Raw genomic sequence first — 25,160 nt, 5'->3', positions numbered from 1 at the left:
TCTGTTCCTAGTCCTCAGTATGTTCAGGCAAGAGATTCCGAATGAATAATGACACTTGCCAGCTCATGCCGTACGGATGTAACGATAAGGGTTATCTTCAAGTTATGTAAGTATCCCTAACACCAAGGCTAATTGAGATAAATGGTGATTGTTAGAAGGTAAGACAAATACTGTCTCGTTGCCAAGAACATGTGACATACAGGCGCCTCCGTTCTCCAATTTGCTCACTCATATAATCCCGATAAATGGTCTTACGGCAAAGCGAAAACTGGTGGAGGGACAAAGGGTTATCGTATGACAGCAGGGCCCAAGAATCAGGAACGACTTCAGTAAAACACCCAGATTACATAATGTGTTTCCAGACAATGAAAAAAACCTGCCTAGACATATTAAGCAATTTTTCCCCCCTAGGGGAAAAGTCGTTGCAGTCCAAAATGCAGCAATTGGAAAGATCCTGTTGCGTGAGCATGCAAATGCCCAGAAATAGTGCACCAACAGGAAATTTGTCACAATCCAAGTTTGAACAAGGAAACTGGCCTCGAACCAGAGGTTGCCAGCTATTTTGGCTTGTGTGCACATGTGGATTTTAGAGCGAGTGTTGTTGGCGTCATCTCCTCTGATCACTCCTCCCCCCCACCTCCCCAAATCAGGTCACCCAAGGAAACACACATGCAGACATACCACTTTTCCAAGGGATCTGGGTAAAAGGTAGAACACACCTGAGCCTTGAAAAAGCACACAGAACTGAAAGAGGAAGCGGGAAAGAGTTTCGCTCATCCAACTTCCTCCTTCAGCTCTCCACACTTTTTACTGAGACCTTGAGGTCATCGTTAATAGCTCACTGAAAATGCCAGGAAAGGAATTGATAGTGAAACTTTTATATATACATTTTTATTGATTTTTTAACATATCCGTTCCAACAGTCATACAACATAACTTCTCATCTCATACAATATTTTAGACTTCCGTCAACACCTCTGATGATTTTCCGTTCTTTATCACTTATTCTTAATTTCTGTATTACATCTAATTATCCTTAACTAATAATTCTCTTCATAGTCTTTCTTGCAATATTTCAAATAATTCACCTTACAAAACTTCTTGCAGTCCTACTAGCATAATTTGTTCATCACAATTACTTTTCAGATAGTTCATATATTTACTCCAGTCTGCTAAGAATCTCTGATCCCGCAGGTTTCGAATCCTTCCTGTTAATTTATCTAATTCTGCATAGTCCATCAACTTCATCCTCCATTCTTCTTTTGTCGCTAATTCTTCTTGCTTCCATTTTTGTGCCAGTAATATTCTTGCTGCTGTCATTGCATATAAAAACAATTTACAATCCTGTCTATTAATATCATCTCCTACAATGCCAAGTAAAAATGCTTCTGGTTTCTTAATAAATGTATATTTCAACATCTTTCATCTCATTATAAATCATTTCCCAGAAGTTTTTCACTTTTTTACATTCCCACCACATGTGATGAAAAGTTCCTTCCTTTTCTTTAGTGAAACTGCCAATATCATAATGCCATTGTACAAATGGCACAACCACATTTGATGTACTGTGCAAAGTTCTGGTTGCCTCGCCTCGAAAAGGACATTGTAGAGTTGGAAAAGGTTCAGAAAATGGCGGCCAAAATGCTCAATTTATAAATCACAGCAATTTTGGGCCCTTTAGAATTCCCAGGCGACTCTGGGTACCTTCCGCTAGTCTGCTTGTTTATTTTGCAAAGTGACTCGTCTGCTCGCTGTTTATTTGTACAGCTCTCAACGTATTGTAACCCAATTTTGCATGGTAGTTTCCGAAGACCAAGGAGCAGGTTTGGGTCTGTGTTTGTATACAGTTGAATGCCATTTTAAATTAAGATGGTGGATGGATAGCTCATTCGGTAGTGCACAAGACTTCTAATCTTGGGGTTGTGGGTTCAAGTCCCATGTTGGACAAAACGATTCCTGCACTGCAGGGGATGGGACTAGATGACTCTTGGGGTCCAACTCTGCAATTCTATGCTTCTGTGGAGCCTTTCAAAACCACACTGATTTTAATCATTGATTAGGAACTGCGCAAATCATTTGCTTTCTTAGGATTCCTGAGCTATGCTGGGTATGAGACTGCCAGTACATTTAAGCATGGGAAAGTGAAGTCAATGTTCAGTGGGATGAAAATTGGGCTAAATACATTATTAGTCTATATACAGATATTTGTCAATGAGCTTTCATTGTTATGACCCTGTCAAAGTGAAGGATCCTTTGTTGAGATGGGGTATGGTGAAAGACGTTCATCTCAATATGCAGTAGAAGCGTCCTGTAGCTTTCATTATTTTGTAGCATAATAAACCAAGTTCCTGGTTGTGTAAACTTACTGAACAACTTTCATCCTTCAGTGCTACGATAGTGATTCATGGTCCCCCTCGCCCTCTTATACTTTCTCTCCTATCTTACCTGAATTGATTTTTTAAAACTATTTTGGCTATGCTGGCAGGGGCTGATGGGAGTTAAGAGTCTAGTAACATCTGGAAAGACAGAGGTTGCCTACCAACTTGGGAATGAAATATTCAAAGGTAGGGGGGTCCAAATGCTCAACATGAAACGCAATGAAATATTTCAACTGTAGGAAGCATAAATTACTTTGCAGCCAAGAAAGATTCTGAATTTATGGCTAGGTACCCATGAACAGAAAACTTCTTTTTAAAGTATTTTGCGAGCAGAAGTTTGTCTTATTTCGCAACTCCTGGCGTTCCCTGCCATGCTGCTCTGCAAATATTTGAGATTCACTCAAACATACTGAAAGCGCTATGCCTGAACTCCTGGTATGTGGCATTTCTGCGCCGTAAAGGGCAAGTCCCTTGTGAATTATCAAGTTGCTCATCTGACTTGGTAAAACAGAAATAGGTTTTATGTAGTGAGAGAAAGGAGAGCAGCGGAGGTCTCTCTGCTACCCAGTATTGGGGCCTTGGGGGGGCAGCTTTGCAAAGGTGGCTGCATGTTTTGCCCTCCGTAAACCCTTGTTAAACCTGGGATGCGGGTGGCGCTGTGGGTTAAACCCCAGAGCCTAGGACTTGCCGATCAGAAGGTTGGCGGTTCAAATCCCCACGACGGGGTGAACTCCCGTTGCTCAGTCCCTGCTCCTTCCAACCTAGCAGTTCGAAAGCACGTCAAAGTGCAAGTAGATAAATAGGTACTGCTCCGGCGGGAAGGTAAATGGCATTTCCGTGCACTGCTCTGGTTTGCCAGAAGCAGCTTAGTCATGACCCGGAAGCTGTACACCAGCTCCCTCGGCCAATAAAGCGAGATGAGCACCGCAACCCCAGAGTCGGTCACGACTGGACCTAATGGTCAGGGGTCACTTTACCTTTAAACCCTTGTTGCTTCTTTCTCAGGCTTCTGTGAATTTCTGCCATGTACCAGAGAGACCATTGGAGGAGATCCTACATGCATAGGCTTTAAAACTGGGGGGTGGGGTGGGGTTAACAATATGTGCTTCCCCCACTCAGTAATACGCGACAGGTTACAGAGCCTCCATGTTCAGGGGTAGTCTACCTGACGCCAGGTCCTAAGCTACTGATCAAGGTTGGCCCACCTGTTTTGGCTCAAAGGTTGCACTGAGGGCATACGTACCGATGGTGGGCGTCAAATATTGCAGGAAGCATGATGCTTGACGAAACACGCCCTGATGCAGTCGGTTCTGATGGGATTCTGGCATTCTGCAGGCTCAAGGCGATCCTCCATCCCAAGTTTTTTGCTTGAGGAGGTTGTGGCCACCATCATTCATGGAGAACAGCCTTTACCAACGGTGTCATGGTTCTTTGAAGACGCTTGAACTCAGGACGAAAGGGAGAAATGTGCTAAGAGGAAGGCATGCTTGGCAAACGCTCACCGTGACTAACTCCCGTCCGTAAACCTATGTCCCCACTGTGGAAGGACGTGTGGATCCAGAATTGGCCTCCACAGTCACTTATGTACTCACTTTAAAAACTTTGTTTATGGAAGACAATCTTACTCGGCTATGATCACCGAAGAAGAATAAGGATCTCAATAGGCGACTGCTGCCAAACGACGACTTCCTTTAAGCTGGGCTGATGGCTCTTAATCAGATCTTTGATTGATAATATTCTGTTTATGTACACAGCTCCAACTGGAGATGCTGGGGGTTTGATCCTGACCTTCTACATGCAGAGCAGTTGTCCCACCCCTCAGCTACAGGCCCTCCCCAGACAATGAACTGTAGTCCCTTTTGTTGCTGCTTTTGGCTAACCTGCACGAGTCATAAGACGCTCCAGAAGCTCCTTAGCCTGATATATTTGATCAAATTTGCCGTGTTGACTTCCCTTCGTTGGACGCATGCTTTTCTTCTTTGCTTCCGCCCCCCCTCCAACTCCCCAAATGTCATCTGCGAATAGTAACAAAGGATTAATTGTGGAAATGTTTTCAGGGCTTGCAGGATTGCGCACAAATGAAGTGCTCTTTTGACACAACAGCTCTGCCTTGCCTTGCAAAGCAAGCAACAATCGCCAAGCCCTCGGCAAGTGCCAGAGGATTAATTTGTTCAACTGCCGCTTCCTCGTTTCCTGTCATTTTCGGCGTGGAGGGTGAAAGTACCGGCAGTGGGGATGAGGAAGGAACTGAGCATTGGAATTTTAATTGCTTGACCGCAATATTATTGAGGTTTTTTTTGTAATTTGCCATACACAAAGAGACCGTGGATTATTAATTAGTATGTGGTGATTAGAGCTTCTGCCTGAAAGAGGTTGTGGGGTCAGCGATGTGAGTTTTTTAGATGGCACTTTTAGCCTGCATGTGTCTGTAAGCGTTGGATCAGGTTGGAACCGATAAACCGAGGAAGTGTTAGGAACCCAGATATGTAAGCTAATCACCAAAGGGCACCTTAAACCTATAATAATAATAATAATACTTTATTATTTATACCCCACCCATCTGGCTGAGTTTCCCCAGCCACTCTGGGCGGCTCCCAATCAAGTGTTAAAAACAGTACACCTATGTTGCAGTCGCCGCAACACGAATGTCTAGGTGCCTTTTTTTTGCAATGAAATTTATTTTTTATTATTTGTTACATTTCTATTCCACTTTTTATTTTAAAGAAAAACATCTCAAAGCGGTTTCCAACTTATTGAAACATCAACTAAAACAATCCAGAATAAAACAAATTCAAGCTTCAAGAAAAAATATGTCAGGTCCTTCTCTAAGTGACCTGTTGCTTTCGCCATGTTTGTTTACCAACTTAATTTATAGAGCTGCCCCATTGCAGAAGTGCTCCAGGAAGCCAGGGTGGTGTAGTGGTTAGAGTGTCGGACTAGAAGCTGGGAGATCAGGGTTCAAATCCCCCACTCAGTCATGAAGCTCACTGGTCATAGCCTCTTAGTCTACTTCACAGGGTTGTTGTAGGGATTCACTGAGGAATGGGGGTGAACCATAGACACCTTGGAGAAAATGGTGGAATACAAATGCAGCAAATAACGTCTTCTGCTTACTTGCTTAAGAAAGTAAGCCAGCCAGATACAGATGCCCAGCCTGGCATCCAGAGACCTCCATCTGGTTGCAAGTGGAGCCACACAAGTCGCAAAATGCGCCTGGCTAATTTCTAACACTGGTTAGGTCTAACCAACCTTGGTGCCCTCCAGATGTTTCTGGAGTACACCTCTTGCACAACTCCATGCTGGCTGGGGGGATTTGTAATCCAAAAAGACAACAACCACCCAATGGGGCACCAGGACTGGCAAAGGCTGTGCTAAATCTCAGCTTATTACAAATGATGACCCAATATCCATACAGAGACAAAACAGAGACTGAGGCAGAATGGGCATTTCCTAATACAGTGGTACCTCTGGTTATGAACTTAATTCGTTCCGGAGGTCCGTTCTTAACCTGAAACTGTTCTTAACCTGAGGTACCACTTCAGCTAATGGGGCCTCCCGCTGCTGCCACGCGATTTCTGTTCTCATCCTGAGGTAAAGTTCTTAACCTGAGGTACCACTGCTGGGTTAGCGGAGTCTGTAACCCAAAGTGTTTGTAACCCGAGGTGTTTGTAACCCGAGGTACCACTGTACGGTTGGCTGTCAAAACACTTGGTGTAATAAACAAGAACGGATCCTGCCCACTTGATAAACTTTATTGAACTTCTTTGAAAGCCACAATGCATCCTGTCCTGACAGGACAAGAGGCCAGCTAATATGAAAATGAAACATGGCCATCAATACCTGTCTGTATGTGGGATTTGTAATACAGAATTTGGCCTTTTAAAGTAGGAAGTGCAAGGAAGGAGGGCAATTGGGGCTTCTCATAACCAACCTCCCAGCCTTGCACCTTCAGATGGGCAGTAAAAATGCAAAGTTCATACGACAGATGTCATCATTATTTGCTGCTCTTTCATGCTTTTGACCCATCTGGAATTTGGAGACACCAGACTCACTCTGGTGTATCATGTTTCCTGTGTAAGACCAAAACATCCTTTTACCAGGTGTGCGATCATAGCTTCCAACACATCAAAGGCAAAAATGATCTTCTGGGACGCCATCTTCCTGTTTTTTCTCACGAGAGGGCGGCCATTTTGGGCGCTGTGATCTCACACAATCTCACACCGTGATCCCCTCCCCTTGAAAAAAGCATTTTATCAGGCACAGCGCCCAAAAATGTGTTTTGAGGCACCGTGCAAGATCACAGCCCCCCTCCCAGTACTTTTTCAGGGTGAAATCGTAGCATGAAATCACATGAGATCATGGTGCCCAAAATGGCTGCCATCCTCTCATGAGAAAAAAATGGGATGCCCTTCTTTTTTCCAGGACACTTTCGGGTTATGGTGTAACATAAAGCATTTAAAGCCATAGGTAGATATAGAAGCTTCAAGTTCAGAAAGGCAGTTGGAGTACAATGAATAAAAATAGCTTTATAGAAAATCAGGTTGCTTGGACTTCAAATCATAAAAGAAACAGGAATGTATTTCTGAAAAATTCTGTACCCTTCGGGAAGGTGTTAGGATCATTCACCGCTGGCTATTGCCAGATCTTCAGAGTCTGAAAAGGCTTGAAGGTATTTATAGGAATATTAGGAATATGTGCTGGAGCTGTCAGACAGCAAATGCAGATATGGACCCTATTTTCTGGTTTTGTCCCAAAATAAGAAAATTTGTATAGACATAATAAACAAAATTGAAATTATAACAGGTTATCAATTACTATTAGACACCTTGATTGTATTGTCCAGTTTTGTAAAGCACTCAGTGTTGTCTGAAGGCATCACAATGTGAGAGCATCTCTTAACTGCATCTCGAATGTTGATTACTGCAAATTGGAAGAAAATAAGAACTCCCAACAATTGATGACTGGATTGTGCACTTATGAGAAATTGTACATGTTTAAATTGACAAATGTAGTAAGGATGAAGGAAAGAAGGCAGCAGAATAATATTTTAATAGAGAAATAGAGTAGTTTTGTGGTGTATTGGAGCAACAGAACTCCAGAAAATGCACAACCCTATGCACTATTGGAATTGTGGTAGCACAATTCAATTGATTTTATGTTAAAACGTGGTTATTCACATTTGCACTCCTGAATTTTGCATTGTGGTTTTCCTGCCCAAAAAAGTATATAATCTAAGCGCACACAAAAATCAATATATTAGTGATTAGTTGCATACAAAAATGTATCATATTCAAGGAAATGGCTTGCAAAAGAAGAAGAAGAAGCCGCCTATTTTTGAGCAAAATGTCACCAAAAAAATCCATGCCAGTTTTCATGCAGGCTTTGCTTTTTAAAATAAAATAAAATTACAAATTGATTTTCAACTGGGACATGCTGCATTTAAGAATTGAAAAATGAGAAACAGAACCTGGGACTTGGCAGGGCGAAGTGGAAGGATGTTTTACTCTTGTTGACAATGTCCTGGGAACTGCATTCACATCTGAATGTTCCAGCCTGTTGTTTAGTTTTCAGTCTGAGTTGCTCTCTCTGGCTTTGGTATCACATCCCATCCCCTTTCCTCTCCTCTTCTGCATTTTAAAGAGCTTAGCTCAAGTTGCTCCACGAAGCATTAAGCTTTGCAAGGCCAGAAGTAGGTCTGCTTTGCAGTTGCATGGTGGCCGTTCTGAAGAATGGTCAAAGCACGTCCGGCTTTGATTGAATTGTAGGGAAAGCGATTCTTGCCTCTTTAAAACTGTTGCTAAGTCGAAAAAATCTAAAAACAATTAGCATACTGAGTTTGGTGTGTGTATGTTTGTGCGTAATGTTAACTCTGGACATGTATCTTCAATTCTGACCAAACTATGCTTCCTGGAGCAAAATATACACAGGAGGCTACAAACAAACAAAGCCTCCTGTGTATATTTTGATCTAGGAGGCATAGTTCAAGTACAGTCATACCTTGGTTGTTGAACGCCTTGGTACTCGTATGTTTTGGCTCCCGAACGATCAAAACCCAGAAGTGAGTGTTCTGGTTTTTGAACTTATTTTGGAAGCTGAATGTCTGACGGAGCTTCCACAGCTTCTGATTGGCTGCAGGAGCTTCCCGCAGCCAATCAGAAGCCGCTCTTTGGTTTCCGAACGCTTTGGAAGTCGAACGGACTTCCGGAACGGATTCCGTTCAATCTCCGAGGTACGACTGTACAGTGGTACCTCGGGTTAAGTACTTAATTCGTTCCAGAGGTCCGTACTTAACCTGAAACTGTTCTTACCCTGAAGCACCACTTTAGCTAATGGGGCCTCCTGCTGCTGCCGTGCTGCCGGAGCACGATTTCTGTTCTCATCCTGAAGCAAAGTTCTTAAGCCGAGGTACTATTTCTGGGTTAGCGGAGTCTGTAACCTGAAGTGTATGTAACCTGAAGTGTATGTAACCCGAGGTACCACTGTATACACTTCCAGAGTTAATGCTAAATACATTATTTCTGATAAATGAGCCACCATCACTGCTAGAGAGGGCTGTGACAATTTGTGTCTCTCGGGCTTTTTAGACTCTTCTGCCCATGTACTATCTGAAACGAAAGGGACACATGGGTTGCCAGATGCGAAATGTATTTATTTTCAGCTCTCCTACCCCACTTTACGTCATTGTGCGCTCCTTGTCAAGTGTGCCTTAACGTTTGTCTCGACTAGGATGAATTTGACCCTGAATGTTGAGTGAGGGAGTATCTTGTGGGGCTAAGCAGAGGAGGGTCATCTAGACCAATGGAGGCAGCAGGGAACCACGTGAGTTACTCATGGTCTAGTGCTTCAGCGAAGGAGTATTTGGCTCTCGGAACATTTTTTCGCTTACTCACCTTTCATTCTCCTTCTTTGCTTCTTTGCTACAGTGAAGTACATGAGGGAAGCCACCCCCTACGTCAAGAAAGGGTCTCCAGTTTCTGAAATTGGCTGGGAGACCCCCCCACCCGAATCTCCGCGGCTGGGGAACGCGTCCACCGACCCCCTGTCTCAGCTGTCCCTCTCCATCCACAGAGACAAAAAGACGATCCCGCTCAAAATGTGCTACGTTACGCGGAACATGGCCGTGTCGGACCCAGAAAACAGGTAATGGCCATTGCTGGGGAAGTTCACGGGGCAGGGGAAGGTGTTTGACCTTTTTTTGAGGGGGGGGAGAGATAATATGCATTTACGCAAAAGCAACAGATCAAAAGAAGCACCAACCTCTTCAACCGGGGACTGAGCCACAATTCTCTTTGTTCCGTGGTTTATTCCATTTGTCCTCTGATTTCTAGTCACAGGTCTGAGAGGATTTAGTTCCGTCCCGCTGCTTTCTTTGGGAAAGCCCGCAATGTACTGCTGAATCGGAATGAAGGTCAAGAAACCCAATTGACAGTTGTTCTGATTCAGTGGTAAGCAGTGGGTTTTCCGGGGGGAAATCCATGGAACAAAACAAGAACCTCTTGGACCCACGACTAGAATTCATGGGATAAACAGAAGTGTGGATGATCCCTATATAAAATGATGATGACAATACATATACACTTACAAATCATTACACCTTCATTATTATTATTAAATACTACTAGTACTACTACTACTACTACTACTACTACTACTAATAATAATAATATCATCGGTGTATGTATCCAGAATTCATAGAAACTCAGGTACATCCAAATCAACCTTATGGAATGTATTTGTGGCTCTATAAGTACTCCATTTTGAATATTAATATTCCACTTTTTAATTAGCTGATTTATTGATACTTATTCATAGATAAACAAAAATGCACGCCCATTGCAAAGTATCTTTTTTAAAAAAATATTTTTATTAGGAATTTCAACATGACAATTTATCAAAAAAATACATCCTCCTCCTTCCCCCCCTCGTTTTTTCCCTCCCCCCTTCCCCCCCAAAAGAAAAACCCACCCTCCCACCCCAGACTTCCCTCAGCTCCTCTCTGGTTTCTCAACACATATTATTCTCTGCATATTATAACATTGTATGGATCCTTAATTTATCTATCTGTATATTACCAATATAAAGTTTGTGAATGTTTATTCAAAACCTGCCTTTTTCTTTTTTCCTTTTTCTTTTTATTAAAAAAACACACACGTGGAAGTCTATACACCAGATCTTTATTCTAGGCCAGGCATCCCCGTCCTTCGGCCCTCCAGATGTCTTGGACTACAATTCCCATCATCCCTGACCACTGGTCCTGTTAGCTAGGGATCATGGGAGTCGTGTGCCAAAACATCTGGAGGTTGGGGATGCCTGTTCTAGGCCTTAAAATAAATAAGAATTCACACAGTTCTAGTGTGCTAAGCTAAGAGTGGGTGTGATTTCTGCTGGCTGAAGTGAATCAGATGAACACATTTTACCAGATTATATTAACTGGGTGAAAATTCCTATGTTGTCATCCTGTAACAACCCCACTGTTCAGGAATCTCTTGGTGTTCTGCAAAGACTTCGCCATGCAACAGGTTTGGGAAGCTTTTTTTTTTTTTTTGGCTCAGATCGGGAAAGAGTACGAGCAAATACACTTCTTAAAACTATACCTAGACTTTTCAAAGCTGGGCAGCTTTGACTCACTGAAGGATGCTTCCAACACCCCTTTTTTCTTACACAGATAATATTTCTGAGTGGGGTCAGGGGCGGGGAGAATGCATGCCACAGCTACATCGTCATGCAACCGCGTTTGTTTCACTATGAACGCATAAGAGGCTCTCTGCTGGTTCAGGAAAAAAAAGTCCACGTAGAGCAGCCTTCAGCTCTCACAGTGATCATGAGAAACCCACAGAAAACACGAGCATATCTGGTACATTTACAGGGAATATAGTTTACCCAGCCCTGCCTTATCCCCAGAAGCACCACACCCAAAGCCTAATACAGTGGTACCTCCGGTTAAGAACTTAATTCGTTCTGGAGGTCCGTTCTTAACCTGAAACTGTTCTTAACCTGAGGTACTACTTTAGCTAATGGGGCCTTCCGTTGCCGCCGCGCCACCACTGCACGATTTCTGTTCTCATCCTGAAGCAAAGTTCGTAACCCGAGGTACTATTTCTGGGTAGCGGATTCTGTAACCTGAATCATCTGTAACCTGAGGTACCACTGTAATGGTATCCACGATGCTCCTATAAATCACCTGACTGGGTCATACGTGAGGCTTCTCCAGGCCAGCTGATTTGCTGTTGAAATTGCTTGACGCTGCTGTAGATCGTAGGCCAGCTGATTGCTTGGCGTTGCCGTGGGTCATTTACCTACATTACCGCATTACAAGTGAATTCTGGAAAGAAAGAACGTTACGTTTTAGGCAAATTCCTCTTCTACGCAGTGAAACTAGCCGTTTGTGCAGTGCATTGCGCTTCCGACAATGAAGCCTGCATTCAGCAAACTGGCTGAGCCGGGAAGATGCCACAGCATGATTGAGAACATTCCAACTGCACGTGGAAGGACGCTGCCAACGTTAATTTTGGGAGGAGAGGATTGCGCTGTGTTGTATGGAAGTGGTGGTGGGGGATGAGACAGGAGCAGGCGGTTAAAGAACGTGATGGGGTAAAAAGCAAGGATCTGAAGCAGGGGTAGGCAACCTAAGGCCCACGGGCCACAAGCAGCCCACGGGGGTTGTTTAACCAGCCCACAAGCCGCCCCCAAACCAAGCCGTGGGGACTTGCTTCTGCGGTGCCAGAAATTGCATCTGCTCAGATGCTGAAAATTGCGGCCGTGGTACGCAATCCGGCCCACGGAGGGATCTCCGCTGGAGAGAACTGGCCCAAGCAAGGTAAACCTTGCCAACCCCTGATCTGAAACAACAATGAGTGGTGGAGAAATGGAAGATGGATCAGGAGCTAAAACTGAAGGTGGTTTGCAAGAGAATCTCTCATCTAGAGCTTTGAGACAGGAGTAGGGTACCTCTAGAAAGGAAAGGGCAAGGGGAGAAGGCCCTAGGGCAGGCATAGGCAAACTCGGCCCTCCAGATGTTTTGGGACTACAACTTCCACCATCCCTGACCACTGGTCCTGTTAGCTAGGGATGATGGGAGCTGTAGTCCCCAAAAATCTGGAGGGCCTGTCCTAGGGTTACAAGATGTAGAGTCTTGATAAGGCGGAGGGCCTAAAATCCTCATTTTATTTTGAATCCCCTTGGCTTGGGAATCTTCTGCTCACAAGGGAAGTGAGCAAGGCAGAACGGCACACGGGACTTCCATGGTCCTTTGCTTCCTGGTGCTAAAAATAGGGCGAGCTTGTTGGTCCCTATTTTAAACATATGTGGAACCAGCTGCACCCCAGCACACGGCAGCTCAACTCCATTGTCTCTCTCGCAGTTGCTAACCAAAAAGAAATAAAAGAAACCAATGAAGTCAGGGGAAGGAGAATATTCAACCCCCCCCCCCCCATTTCACATCAATGAGCTTTTTGTTCCTACCCAGTACAGAGGCTTTTAAAGAAATTGGCTGCAAGTTCTTTGGCTTTCAACACTTCTCCGTCTGAAGGGGGCTTGAAAACTGAAGTTTTTCAAGTTTAGGGAGAGGGCTAGGAGCATGGAAAGCAGCCGTTCTCGTGACTTCCACAGCGGAACAGCTGGATCTCTCAAATCCTTGCGGAAATCCTTGGCTCAGCTGCGGCCACGTCCACACCCTAAATTTAGAACACCGTGATACCACTTTAAACAGCTATAACCCCACCCCCACCCCCAAAAAACCCAATCCTGGGAATGATAGTTTGCGGGAAGAAATAGAGGCAGTGAGAGATTTTACTTTCTTGGGCTCCATGATCACTGCAGATGGTGACAGCAGTCACGAAATTAAAAGACACCTGCTTCTTGGGAGAAAAGCAATGACAAACCTAGACATCATCTTAAAAAGCAGAGACATCACCTTGCCAACAAAGGTCCGTATAGTTAAAGCTATGGTTTTCCCAGTAGTGATGTATGGAAGTGAGAGCTGGACCATAAAGAAGGCTGATCGCCGAAGAATTGATGCTTTTGAATTATGGTGCTGGAGGAGACTCTTGAGAGTCCCATGGACTGCAAGAAGATCAAACCTATCCATTCTGAAGGAAATCAGCCCTGAGTGCTCACTGGAAGGACAGATCCTAAAGCTGAGGCTCCAATACTTTGGCCACCTCATGAGAAGAGAAGACTCCCTGGAAAAGACCCTGATGTTGGGAAAGATGGAGGGCACAAGGAGAAGGGGACGACAGAGGACGAGATGGTTGGACAGTGTTCTTGAAGCTACAAACATGAGTCTGACCAAACTGCGGGAGGCAGTGGAAGACAGGAGTGCCTGGCGTGCTCTGGTCCATGGGGTCACGAAGAGTTGGATAATGATTAAACAACAACAAAAAGGATGCTGAGCATTGTCAATAGCCCCTTACTCCCCTCACAGAGCTACAGTTCCCAGAGTGGTTTAATAATAGGCCTCTCTTCTGAGAATTGTCCTTACCTGGTCCTTTGCTCCATCCACTGCAGTGGCAAGAACCTCAGAGACTAATTGGATTACAATAAGTTGAGGATGGTGCCCTCTTCCTCCAATCCATCATTGATGCTATTGCCATGAATGGAGCCAGGCCTGGGCTCTTGGGGCTTCAAAACGGACCATGACTTTCAGACCCTGGGGAAAGAGAGCTTCAATCTCGCTCAGGTGTGAGACAATGCTCTGTTTCAGATACAGCTCACACGGTCACAAATAACCTTTGCTATCTTCAGGAAACGAGTAGTTTTGAGTCTCCCACACATTAAAAGAGGGTTTATCAGTTCTTGTGGCCTTTATTTCCTGTGGAAACTCTGAGCTCTCAGTTGACGTTCTCCAGTCAACATCAGACGCGGTGAGAAACCTTGCTGTGTCCTGTATTCCCCCAAATGAGTGGGGAAAAGGTCTTGCGAAAACACTTTAAGAGACCCCCCACAGCTTCTGTAGCTGCTCCAGCCCAAATCAAAACATAAATGCAGCTTATGTGATGCCAACAAGTCTAGTTAAAATATTGGCAACTCCATTGTCGGTGGAGATTGATGGATGAAATCATTTTCTGTTCCAAGGCTTCAGCCAGAGCCGCATTTGGGTTAGGTCCACAGCGGTTCTCAACCTGTGGGTCCCCAGATGTTGTTGGACTACAACTCCCATCATCCCTGAGTTCTGGCCTTGCTAGCTAGGGGTGATGGGAGTTGTAGTTCAACAACATCTGGGGACCCACAGGTTGAGAAAGGCTGGGTTAGGATCTCTCCCTAATCCATTACTTCTCTGCTTCCTCTCTTTCCTTGGGGGCATGAGGAATCATCGCAGCAAGACCCCGTCTGCACTCTGATACCACTTTAAACACCCCTTGCTTCCCCCAAAGAATCCTGGGAACTGTAGTTTGCTAAGGGTCCTGAGAGTTGTTAGGAGACCTCTGTTCCTGTCACAGATCTATAATTCCCAAAGTTCCCTGGGGGGAGAGGGATTGACAGTTAAGCCATTCTGGGAATTTTAGCTCTGCAGGGGAAATTGGAATGGGGGTGGGTTATCTCCTGGCAACTATCAGAACAAAGTACAGTTCCCAGGAGTATTTGGGGGAAGCCATAAAAGTGGTATGATACTGCTTTAAATGTGAAGTGTAAAGGTAAAGGGACCCCTGACCATTTAAGTCTAGTCGTGACCGACTCTGGGGTTGCGACGCTCATCTCGCTTTATTGGCCGAGGGAGCCGGCATACAGCTTCCGGGTCATGTGGCCAGCATGACTAAGCCACTTCTGGTGAACCAGAGCAGCGCATGGAAACACCGTTTACCTTCCCGCCGGAGCAGTACCTATTTATCTACTTGCACTTTGACGTGCTTTCGAACTGCTAGGTTGGCAGGAGCTGAGACCGAGAAACGGGAGCTCAGCCTGTCATGGGGATTTGAACCGCCGACCTTCTGATCGGCAAGTCCTAGGGTCTGTGGTTTAACCCACAGCGCCACCCGCGTCCCATGAAATGTGAAGTGTACATGGGGCCTAAAATATAGGATGTTGAATTGCGTAGCATTTTATAACCACAGACACACACATACAGTCCAGATAATTCCTGTAAGACAAAAGTTGGCATCCTGTGGCCTTTTGTGGGGGGAGTCTCCCTGCAGCCCCCCAATGTTATCTGATGCAGCAGAGGTCTTCTTATGTTCATAGGGAACCTGTCCAATTTCAGGCCTCAGGCCTTACAGGGTTGTTGTTTTTTAAGACCCTATACATGCCTCCCCTTGCAGAATGTGGCTTCTTTCCTCTATTCAGTTATCAGTACCTTTTTGGACATTTTGCCTTAGGGAAAGGAAGGTAGAATAATAGGAAAGATATTCAAGTTTCTGCTTCAGATGTTCTGCTCAGGGAGCGTATAGAAGAGGAACCCACCCAGGGAAATCTCAAATATTGGAATCAAAACAAATGGTTTGTACAAGTGATGCAAATCTGCTGCTTAATCTGCATAATGTTCCTGGCACGGAGTTTGGCTTTTCGTCTTGCGTCAATGTCCCTGAGCATACCTCGCTGCTCTGATGAGAAGTGCTCTGCTATTTTAGAACGCAGCCCATGACATGTTCATGCTCTCTAGCAAAGTAACTTGGCCATCCATGCCCATAAAAGCAAAATCAGCCGGCTGACAGAGCCTATACACTTCAGCTATGTGCATAATGATACGTCTGGAAATCGTCTTTGATACAACTTTGAAGTACAGCTTGTGTCCATATACGGAAGTAAGGAAGCTTTCAAAAACCTGAAGTCGACCGTGGTGCAGCCATGGTATGAAATGACGTTTTAAAACCTAAATATTGTGTGTGTGTTTGTGTGTTGGAGCAATCCTGTGTTCAAAGAGCTGGTCCAAAGCAAGATGGTGTAAATTAAGCCAGCGAAAAGTTAACCCTGGATCGAAAACCCATTCTGCAGTGGGGCTGTTGCCGCTGCTCTGCACGAACATTGACAAGAGGGAAAGCAAGCATTGACCAAGCATTGACAAACTGTCCTTTGTCAAGTTGCCACATGAAGCTGAATTGACTTAGGATTCAGCCTAAGCTTCCCCCCTCTCTGATCCTGCACCCCGTTTTTTGGTGCTTACATTGACTGAGCCGGGATGAGCAAGTTATGTTGGCTTCTCTTTGGCTGAGTCAGGCTTGGGGACTTGAGATTTCTGAGCTTGGCGGAGCAAGAATCAGCTGGCGCAGACGGACATCCGCTGCAACCTCAGCTGGTCATCCCAGCAGGTTTTGCCATGGGATCGCCCCCTTTGTGCGTGCGAGTGTTGGGGTGAGGCTGTGGGAGCTGCAGTGAGCGTGGCTGGAGACGGGCTTCCTTAAAGGGACCCCTGGACGGTGAAGTCCAGTCAAAGGCGACTATGGGGTTGCGGCGCTCATCTTGCTTTCAGGCCAAGGGAGCCGGCATTTGTCCACAGACAGCTTTTCATCTCATGTGGCCAGCATGACTAAACCTCTTCTGGAGCAACAGGGCACCGTGGCGGAAACCAGAGCACACAGAAACGCTGTTTACCTTCCCGCCGCAGGGGTACCTATTTATCTACTTGTGCTGTTGTGCTTTCGAACTGCTAGGTTGGCAGGAGCTGGGACAGAGCAATGGGAGCTCAACCTGTTGAGAGGATTTGAACTGCCAACCTTCCAATCAGCAAATCCAAGAGGCTCAGTGGTTTAGACCACAGCGCCATATAAGGCTCTCGCACAGACTAGAGTTAGGCGTTTGTTTGATGCGGCCAGGAGAACAGAAACCAAATGCACCATGTTGTATAACAATGGGCATTTGAAAAAAAGAAACCAATAATAGAAAGCTGGAATGGTTCTGCTATGGACAAGGGAGGCTATGATTGTAATTTGCAGTTGCATATGTTAAATCCTGTTTGTCATTATGTTGCCCGTTCAACAACAACAATTTAAATTTGTATACTGCCCTATGCCTGCAGGTCTCAGGGCAGTACAACCACATAAAATTGCAATCTACAAACACAAAATACATAATGAAAATAAAAAACAACAAAAACCCAGTAATCCCCCCCCCATTTTTAAAAGGGCGCTGGATATCAATCAGCCAAAGGCCTGGTTTAAGAGTAATTATTATTTTTATTTATTATTTATACCCCACCCATCTGTCTGGGTTTCCCCAGCCACTCTGGGTGGCTTCCAACTGAATATTAAAAACAATACAGCACCAGACTTTAAAAACTTCCCTAAACAGGGACGCCTTCAGTTGTCTTTTAAAAGTAAAATACCATATTTTTTGCTCTATAAGACTCACTTTTTCCCTCCTAAAAAGTAAGGGGAAATGTGTGTGCATCTTATGGAGCGAATGCAGGCTGCGCAGCTATCCCAGAAGCCAGAACAGCAAGAGGGATTGCTGCTTTCACTGTGCAGCGATTCCTCTTGCTGTTCTGTCTTCTGAGATTCAGAATTTTTTTCCTTCTTGTTTTCCTCCTCCAAAAACTAGGTGCGTCTTGTGGTCTGGTGTGTCTTATAGAGGGGAAAATATGGTAGTTGTTTATTGCCTGGCGCCTAAAAGTGTATCATGAAGGTGCCAGCCAAACTTCCCTGGGGAGAGCAACAAGGCCCTGTTAGGCTCTTTGCCTGATTATGGGAGGGCTAAATGCATGTCAGAGACGGGAAGCATTTTGGAAGTGAAAGGAGGAATGCTGGGAAATGACCACTGGCAACTCGGACTCTTCGTTTTTGCGAAGTTAGCCAAGCAGCCCCTGAGAAAACGTGATACCATTCCTGTGCGTGGCCGAGTGTGTATCATGGCAGCCACCTCACGCTTAAACGTGCCATTCCTTTGGGCTGGTGTGGGTTTTATCGAAAGCCATTCCGCATGCTGTGTTTGCATAACTGCGGTGGCGTGTGAGGATAAACACAGCTGTGGCACTGCCTGAAATATTTCTAGGCCAGGGAGAGTGGAAAAGGGAACTTTTATCGCCAAATAGCAGATAAACATAATGTTGCCTTTCAGAAAGCAGGTTGCCAAAGAGTGTAACACGTTTTAAGCCTTCAGAGCTGTCCCGTCCGTTTGGCAAACGCGCTCTGCTTGCAAAACGTTTGCGCGGCACCTCAGTGACCATGCCTAGCATATCGATGTATTTATGCAGACAGGATGGGTAGGGAAATATTCTGCATGTGGAAGGGCCACAGCTCACAGGGAGAGCATCTGGTTTGCATGCAGAAGGTCCCACGTTCAATCCCAGGCACCTGGAGACGCTGCCTGAAGTCCTGGACACCTGCTACTAGTCAATAGTGGTGTTTGTTATTGATGCATGGATAGCTCAGTGGGTTAGAGCATGGTGCTGGTAATTCCAAGGTTGCAGGTTCGATCCCCGTATGGGACAGCTGCATATTCCTGCATTGCAGGGGTTTGGATGAGATAATCCTCAGGGTCCCTTCAAACTCTACAATTCTGCGATTCTATGGTTCCTCTCACCTGTCAAAAGTTCACCTGTAAATGCCTTGCGGGCAGTGACCTCCTCATGTCATTCTGTAAAGCACCACGTACATTAAGTCTAGCGTATTCTTTGCTATTTGTTTTTTTTATTTTTTTATTAACAATTGCAACATAACAAATCATCAATACGAATCACCTTCATTATTTCCTCCCCTTTTTCCCCTCCCACCTCCCCAACAAACCCTCCCTCTCTCCCCCCCAAGACTTCCCTCAGCTCCTCTCTCTGATTTCTCAACTCACATTGTTCTCTGCGTATTGTAAAATTGTATACATCCTTATATTATCTATCCACCATATTAACCCAATAAATTTGTACGTGTTTATTCAAAACCTGCCAAGGAGTCCAGTTCATTTTGTTGTCTTTTAGCGTATTCTTTGCTATTTGGACACACTCCCCAATAACAACAATTTCCTCAAGTGCTCAGGGTTCTTCTTGCACATTGAGGAGAGTTCCCATGTTTTCCTCTTCCGTGACGGAGCTGCAGCGATTGCTGGCCTGGTGGGCTCTCTGCTCTTGAGCACAAGGTTCGGAAGCGGAAAACTTTCATTTCTACTTCTGAACAAAGCACATCCAGTTCTGTTCAAGTTCTAGTTAATTCAAGCCAACCACAACCAGCCTGTGATAATTCGTGGCTTGTTTGTTTCCTCTTCACTTCGCTAACTAGAATTTAAACTTCGCGACCCACACCCTGCGGTATTTTCATTTTCATTTCTTTTTTGCTTTTTAATTTGTATACAGCCTACCTATATACACAAGGCGGTTTGCAGCAACAAAATACGCAATAAAGGACGCACACCTTCTAATAATCCGATGCAGTACGAAAAATCATAATAAAACATAACTTTAAAGTGGAACGACTTGTAAAATAATATTCAATAATCTATTAGAATATAATAGTGCAATTTGCATAAAACATGACCTGCAGTGAGATGGATATTTAATACTTGTATTCTAGCAAGGTTCATAGGACTGGGCTGCTTTACAATAGCCACCCTATATATTTTGAGACTAAACCTCCAGCTGTTATCCTGATTCTGCTATTTTCCCTCCTGCAGGCTCGTAGAAGTTCATTCGCCAGATGCCAGGCACACCCTGGTTCTAAGGAGTAAGGATTCCGCCACAGCGCAGGCCTGGTTCCACTCCATCCACTCCTGCGTCAGCGATCTCATTCCTAAGGCCATCTCGGAGGTCAAAGATCAGCTGGGCAAAGCAGGAATTGCTGGAGCTCGAGAGATCAGGCACCTCGGCTGGCTCGCAGAAAAGGTAACAAATTCCTCATTTTGTCCACAGGCCTTCCCTTTGGGGCTTGCCGCTCAGATGTTCAGCGGTTCGAATCCCCGCAACAGGGTGATCTCCCATTGCTCTGTCCTAGCTCCTGCCAACCTAGCAGTTTGAAAGCACAACAGTTCAAGTAGATAAATAGGTACCCCTGTGGCGGGAGGGTACACGGCGTTTCTGTGCGCTCTGGCTTCCGTCACAGTGTCCCATTGCACCAGACCGTTCAGTCATGCTGGCCACATGATCCAGAAAGCTGTCTGTGGACAAACGCTGCACCTTTGACTGGATTTAACCGTCCAGGGGTCCTTTACTTTTTACTTTCTGAGCATCCTGAGGGAGCAGTGAGAAGGGCGCTCCAGGAGGCGGAGGCAGGCAAGAGCCCCCAGCTCAGCTTCCCCAGCTGGAGTAGGCTCAGGATAGGTGAGGGTCACTGGCCTGGTCAAGCCCAGATGTGGCAATCAGCGTGCAAGGTATAAAAAGGAAGCAGAACGGAGGTGCCGTGTCTGCTCAGCTGCCCACGTTGATGGACCACGGCTTGGTTGTTCCAGGAGCTCTCCGACATGGTACTTTTGGGGGCTGTGTACACCAGTGGGAACTTTCTGCCAGGTATGCTGGGGGTTCGGGACAACAAATTTGTCAAATCCTCATTTTGAAGCAGCCCAAGTGGGGTGGCCATCACTGCCACCTTTGGGATCAAGTTCTACTGAGGTACTTGCTGAATCTTCCAAACTTCAGCTTCATTGCACGCACACAAGCTCTAGTGATACAGGAGAGGAAGAAGAGCTTTTCTGTTCCCACTCTTTCTATGCCATGTATAATTTTATAAGGTCCCCCCATGTCACCTCTGGCTTGCCTAAAATCCCAGACGCTGCAGCTGTTCCTCACAGGGCTCTTGCTCTACTGCCTTGATCATTTTGATCGCTGCACAGTTGACCCTGACCTTTGCTCCCATAGTTCTTCCAGATGTTTCTGAAGCATTGTGGGATTTCATCTAGGGCCTCCTATGGATATGTTTAAATTACCCCCTCATGTGAACATCTTTTTCTAAGGGTTGGGGACTCTTTGGTCATGATAGGCGTTTTTCCAGCTCCCTGCATCATGGTTTTCTCCTCCTCCTATGGACTCCTAGAAGCAAAACGCCGAACTCCTCATAGCAAAATTTGCCCAAGCTGGTTACTTCCAGCTGCTGCTTTGAACTTCAACTCACATCAGCGCCAGCCCAGCTGTGTTCGCTGAGGCTGATGGGACTTGTAGTCCAAAACAGCCGGTTGGGGCAAAGGCCGCTTTATTGGAGAGAATGGGGCTCCACTAGAGTAACGTTTTGCAAATCCCAGTTGGCGTTTGGGTGTCCATCTATGAAATGCAATGTGCTGTTGCTGCATTAATGCTCAGGACAGCAGGCATTCTATTCTACCGTGATCAACCACTCGGTTGGAGGTGGTGGCAGTATATTTAGCAACGATGGGCACTTCAAGGTACCTCAGCTGTTCTCCCTGCCCTGGGTCCACGGACTCAGCATTCTTGATTAAGACAGACGCTTAGCAAGAGAAAGTTGGTCCCAGTGGATATTAAGCTCTTTGCCCATTTAGGGCTTTAAGAGGCATGGATCTTGGACAGGACCCAGAACTGAAAGCCGATGCCAACGTGTGATGCTTTCATAACACTTGGTAGTGCTTGGGGCTGGGGTGCCCTTTGTGTGGTATGCATCTCGTGTTTGTCGTTCCAACTTGAAACAACCTGCGCCCTTCGCTTTTTCCTTGGAGGTCACTGCTTCTGATCTTGTGATGAAGTGCCAGGAGTTACTTACCACAAATAAACTGGGGTGTTGGTTTCGTTTGTTATTCTTGCAAGTGCTCCCTGGGACCCCTGAAACACACCAGACAGCCCTTTGATTCTTTGCAAGGCTGTGATTTTATGGTTAAAACACCCCCAAAACACAGGATTCTAGCTCTTGGGACTTCAGAGAAGAACCTGACAAATTTAGGCAGCTTTTGCTGTAAAGAGCAATCCAGCCATGCAGGATTGCTACGGTTTGTTCATTTAAAACCCACATTTAGTCCTTTCCCACAGAGTCTTTGGTTCAGTGTGACTGCCACTGGTAACTATAATATGGTGTGCTTCCAGTTGTTCAAAAAGCAGGTTGTGTATAGCAAACTGGGACAATTTTCAAGATGTTTCTGTTTTCCAAGATTTCTGATGAGTTCCATGTTCATTGCTAAAATTGGGCTCTACACATGCATGATTCCCCATGTAGTTGCATGTGCTTCGAAGAACAGGGACCGATCACTACCCAAATGGTAATTGGATCACAGTTTCATTTGCAGTTTTTGTTAAAAAAAGAAAGAAAGGGATAAATGTTTCACGCGCAACGCTTCAGTTGGCAGTGGTCCTTTCTGGTCGCTGGTCTTAGCCAGCAGTAATTCACGTCACACTGCAAATGTCAGCTAGTGGAAAAGAAGACCCATCATCTTATTTACAAAGATGCTTTGAAGCATTGCAGCTTAGACCTTGCTTTAAGTTCCCTCGTCTCCAGGAGGGGGACTTAAAGCAATTATTTCCCCCTCAAATAATCGGAGACTGTGTCACCAATCTTCCCTCCATCCACTTCATGCCTCTTCTGGTTCTGGCAGACGAGGGAGGGAAAGGAGCTTAGTTGTAGCAGGAGAGGAAGACACCTGTATTTCTTCACCAGCCTGACCCACCTCTGCCTCTTGTCCTCCTTTCTCTCCTGCTTCACCTTCTTCATCTGGACTTCCCTCTGCCACAGACTCTCTCTGCTCACTAAGCCCTGCTACCTCTTCTGCTTCCTACACCACCTCCTCCCAGGCTTCTCCCTCTTCGTTGTCCCACCAGCAGTCCCCAGGCTCAGAGCCTTCTTCCCCTGGTGGTTCCACAGCTGGTTCCTCCCTCCATTCATCTGCATCCAGCCAATCCATGACAATAAGGGTTTTTGGAACTCTTAACAACATATAACCTGCAGGAGCATATGAAGTTTCCTTACAGTGAGTTAGACCACTGGTCTATCCAGCTCAATGTTGCTTACACCGGTCCTGAAAGATCTTCATTGTTTCCCAGTACATTTCTGAGCACAATTCAAAGTGTTGGTGCTGACCTTTAAAGCCCTAAATGGCCTCGGCCCAGTATACCTGAAGGAGCATCTCCACCCCCATCGTTCTGCCCGGACACTGAGGTCCAGCACTGAGGGCCTTCTGGCGGTTCCCTCACTGCGAGAAGCGAAGTTACAAGGAACCAGGCAGAGGGCCTTCTCGGTAGTGGCGCCCTCCCTGTGGAACGCCCCCCTCCATCATATGTCAAAGAGATAAACAACTATTTTACTTTTAAAAGACAACTGAAGGCGGCCCTGTTTAGGGAAGTTTTTAATGTCTGATGCTGTATTGTTTTTAATATTCGGTTGGAAGCCGCCCAGAGTGGCTGGGGAAACCCAGCCAGATAGGCAGGGTATAAATAAATTATTATTATTATTATTATTATTATTATTATTATTATTATTATTTCATCATTATTATTATACCGGTAGCAATTCTAGGATTTTCAGCAGCAGTCTCTCCCAGCCCTACCCGAAGATGTTGGGGATTGAATTTGGGTCCTGCTGCACACCGAGAAGATGCTCTTACCACAGACCTACTGTCCCTCCCCTAAATGGATTACGTGTCCTGTCTGAGACCCATAAGAGCTGCAGCCATTGGGTTAGGTGGACAAAGCATCTGTTGTGGTGTAAGGCTTATTGCAGCATAAAATATTCTCAAGCAGAGGTAAGAAGAAAGGAACTGGCCGCACCAGAGCTTCTTTTTTCTCCCTTCCCTGTCTCTCTTCTCAATTTTTAATGAGGCTCTGTATTAGTTGTCATTCCACCCTTCCCCCAGTGATTAGTTCGAAAAGCAAAAGCTTGCAACATGTATCGGAAAGAACATTCTGCAAAGGTGCTGACCTTTCCTTTTGCAATAAACTCTCATTTGAGAACGAGTCCCAGGACTAAGCATGTGGTTGGATCAATCATGTTAGTTGGGGGGAGGGGGGTTTGGCTTGGACAGTAATGCGCAGCTAATGAGTTGTGCGCTGCGGACATTAACCTCAGACCTCAGGTGATTTAGATGCAGAGCACATTGCAAGATCACCTTAGGGCTTTTTAAAGAAGGAAGAAATACGCACCATGCTGGCATGTTAATTGAAGTGGGCCATTGGCACAGTGGTGCAGAACGCAGGTTTACTGCTTGTACAATGTAATCAACGGTGGGGAAACAAGTCATTTTCTGTCCCTTGGTTTTTTTCTAACTTTTTCCCCTATCTTTTTTAAAAAAAAGATGACTACATCATGGAGGAGGGATGCGGGTGGCGCTGTGGGTTAAACCACAGAGCCTAGGACTTGCTGATTGGAAGGTTGGCGGTTCGAATCCCCACAACGGGGTGAGCTCCCGTGTTTCGGTCCCTGCTCCTGCCAACCTAGCAGTTTGAAAGCACGTCAAAGTGCAAGTTGATAAATAGGTACCGCTCCGGCGGGAAGGTAAATGGCGTTTCCGTGCGCTGCTCTGGTTTGCCAGAAGCAGCTTAGTCATGCTGGCCACATGACCCGGAAGCTGTACGCCGGCTCCCTCGGCCAATAAAGCAAGATGAGCGCTGCAACCTCAGAGTCGGCCACAACTGGACCTAATGTTCAGGGGTCCTTTTACCTTTACTTTTACATCATGAAGGAACTTAAAGGGCTGTGAAACAGGAAGGAGCACCTGAATGTTAGGCAATGGCTGTGTTAAGAAGCAACAGTAAACCGTAATTTAGTACTTCGAAAACAAGCTTGGATCTCACGCTCCTAACTTTTGCATGGTCACAGAGCAGGTCTGTTTTCCATACTTCCTTTTGTAGTATGGAACACAATCACAATGGCAACGTGTTAAAAACCAAGCCTTATGAGGAATGGTTGAAGAAGCCTGGAAAAGAGGCGGCTGAGAGGAGATGGGATAAGTAAAGGTAAAGGGACCCCTGACCATTAGGTCCAGTTGTGGCCGACTCTGGGGTTG

At 45.5% G+C, this 25,160-nt stretch overlaps 1 protein-coding gene across 1 annotated transcript in view; it reads left to right on the top strand.

Annotated features, from left to right (window-relative positions):
• Nucleotides 1-25,160, top strand: part of SNTB1 (syntrophin beta 1) — a 107,338-nt gene that overhangs the window by 53,839 nt on the left and 28,339 nt on the right. The window contains exons 2-3 of the mRNA XM_083622097.1: nucleotides 9,302-9,518; nucleotides 19,905-20,112. Of these exons, the coding sequence (XP_083478223.1) occupies nucleotides 9,302-9,518; nucleotides 19,905-20,112 (425 nt within the window). The remainder of the gene's footprint in view (nucleotides 1-9,301; nucleotides 9,519-19,904; nucleotides 20,113-25,160) is intronic.

This window comes from Podarcis filfolensis, assembly GCF_964270895.1.
Source record: "Podarcis filfolensis genome assembly, chromosome: 7".
Classification (NCBI taxonomy): Eukaryota; Metazoa; Chordata; class Lepidosauria; order Squamata; family Lacertidae; genus Podarcis; species Podarcis filfolensis.
The sequence above is the reverse complement of the archived record's forward strand: the minus strand, read 5'-3'. Positions and strand labels throughout refer to the sequence as shown.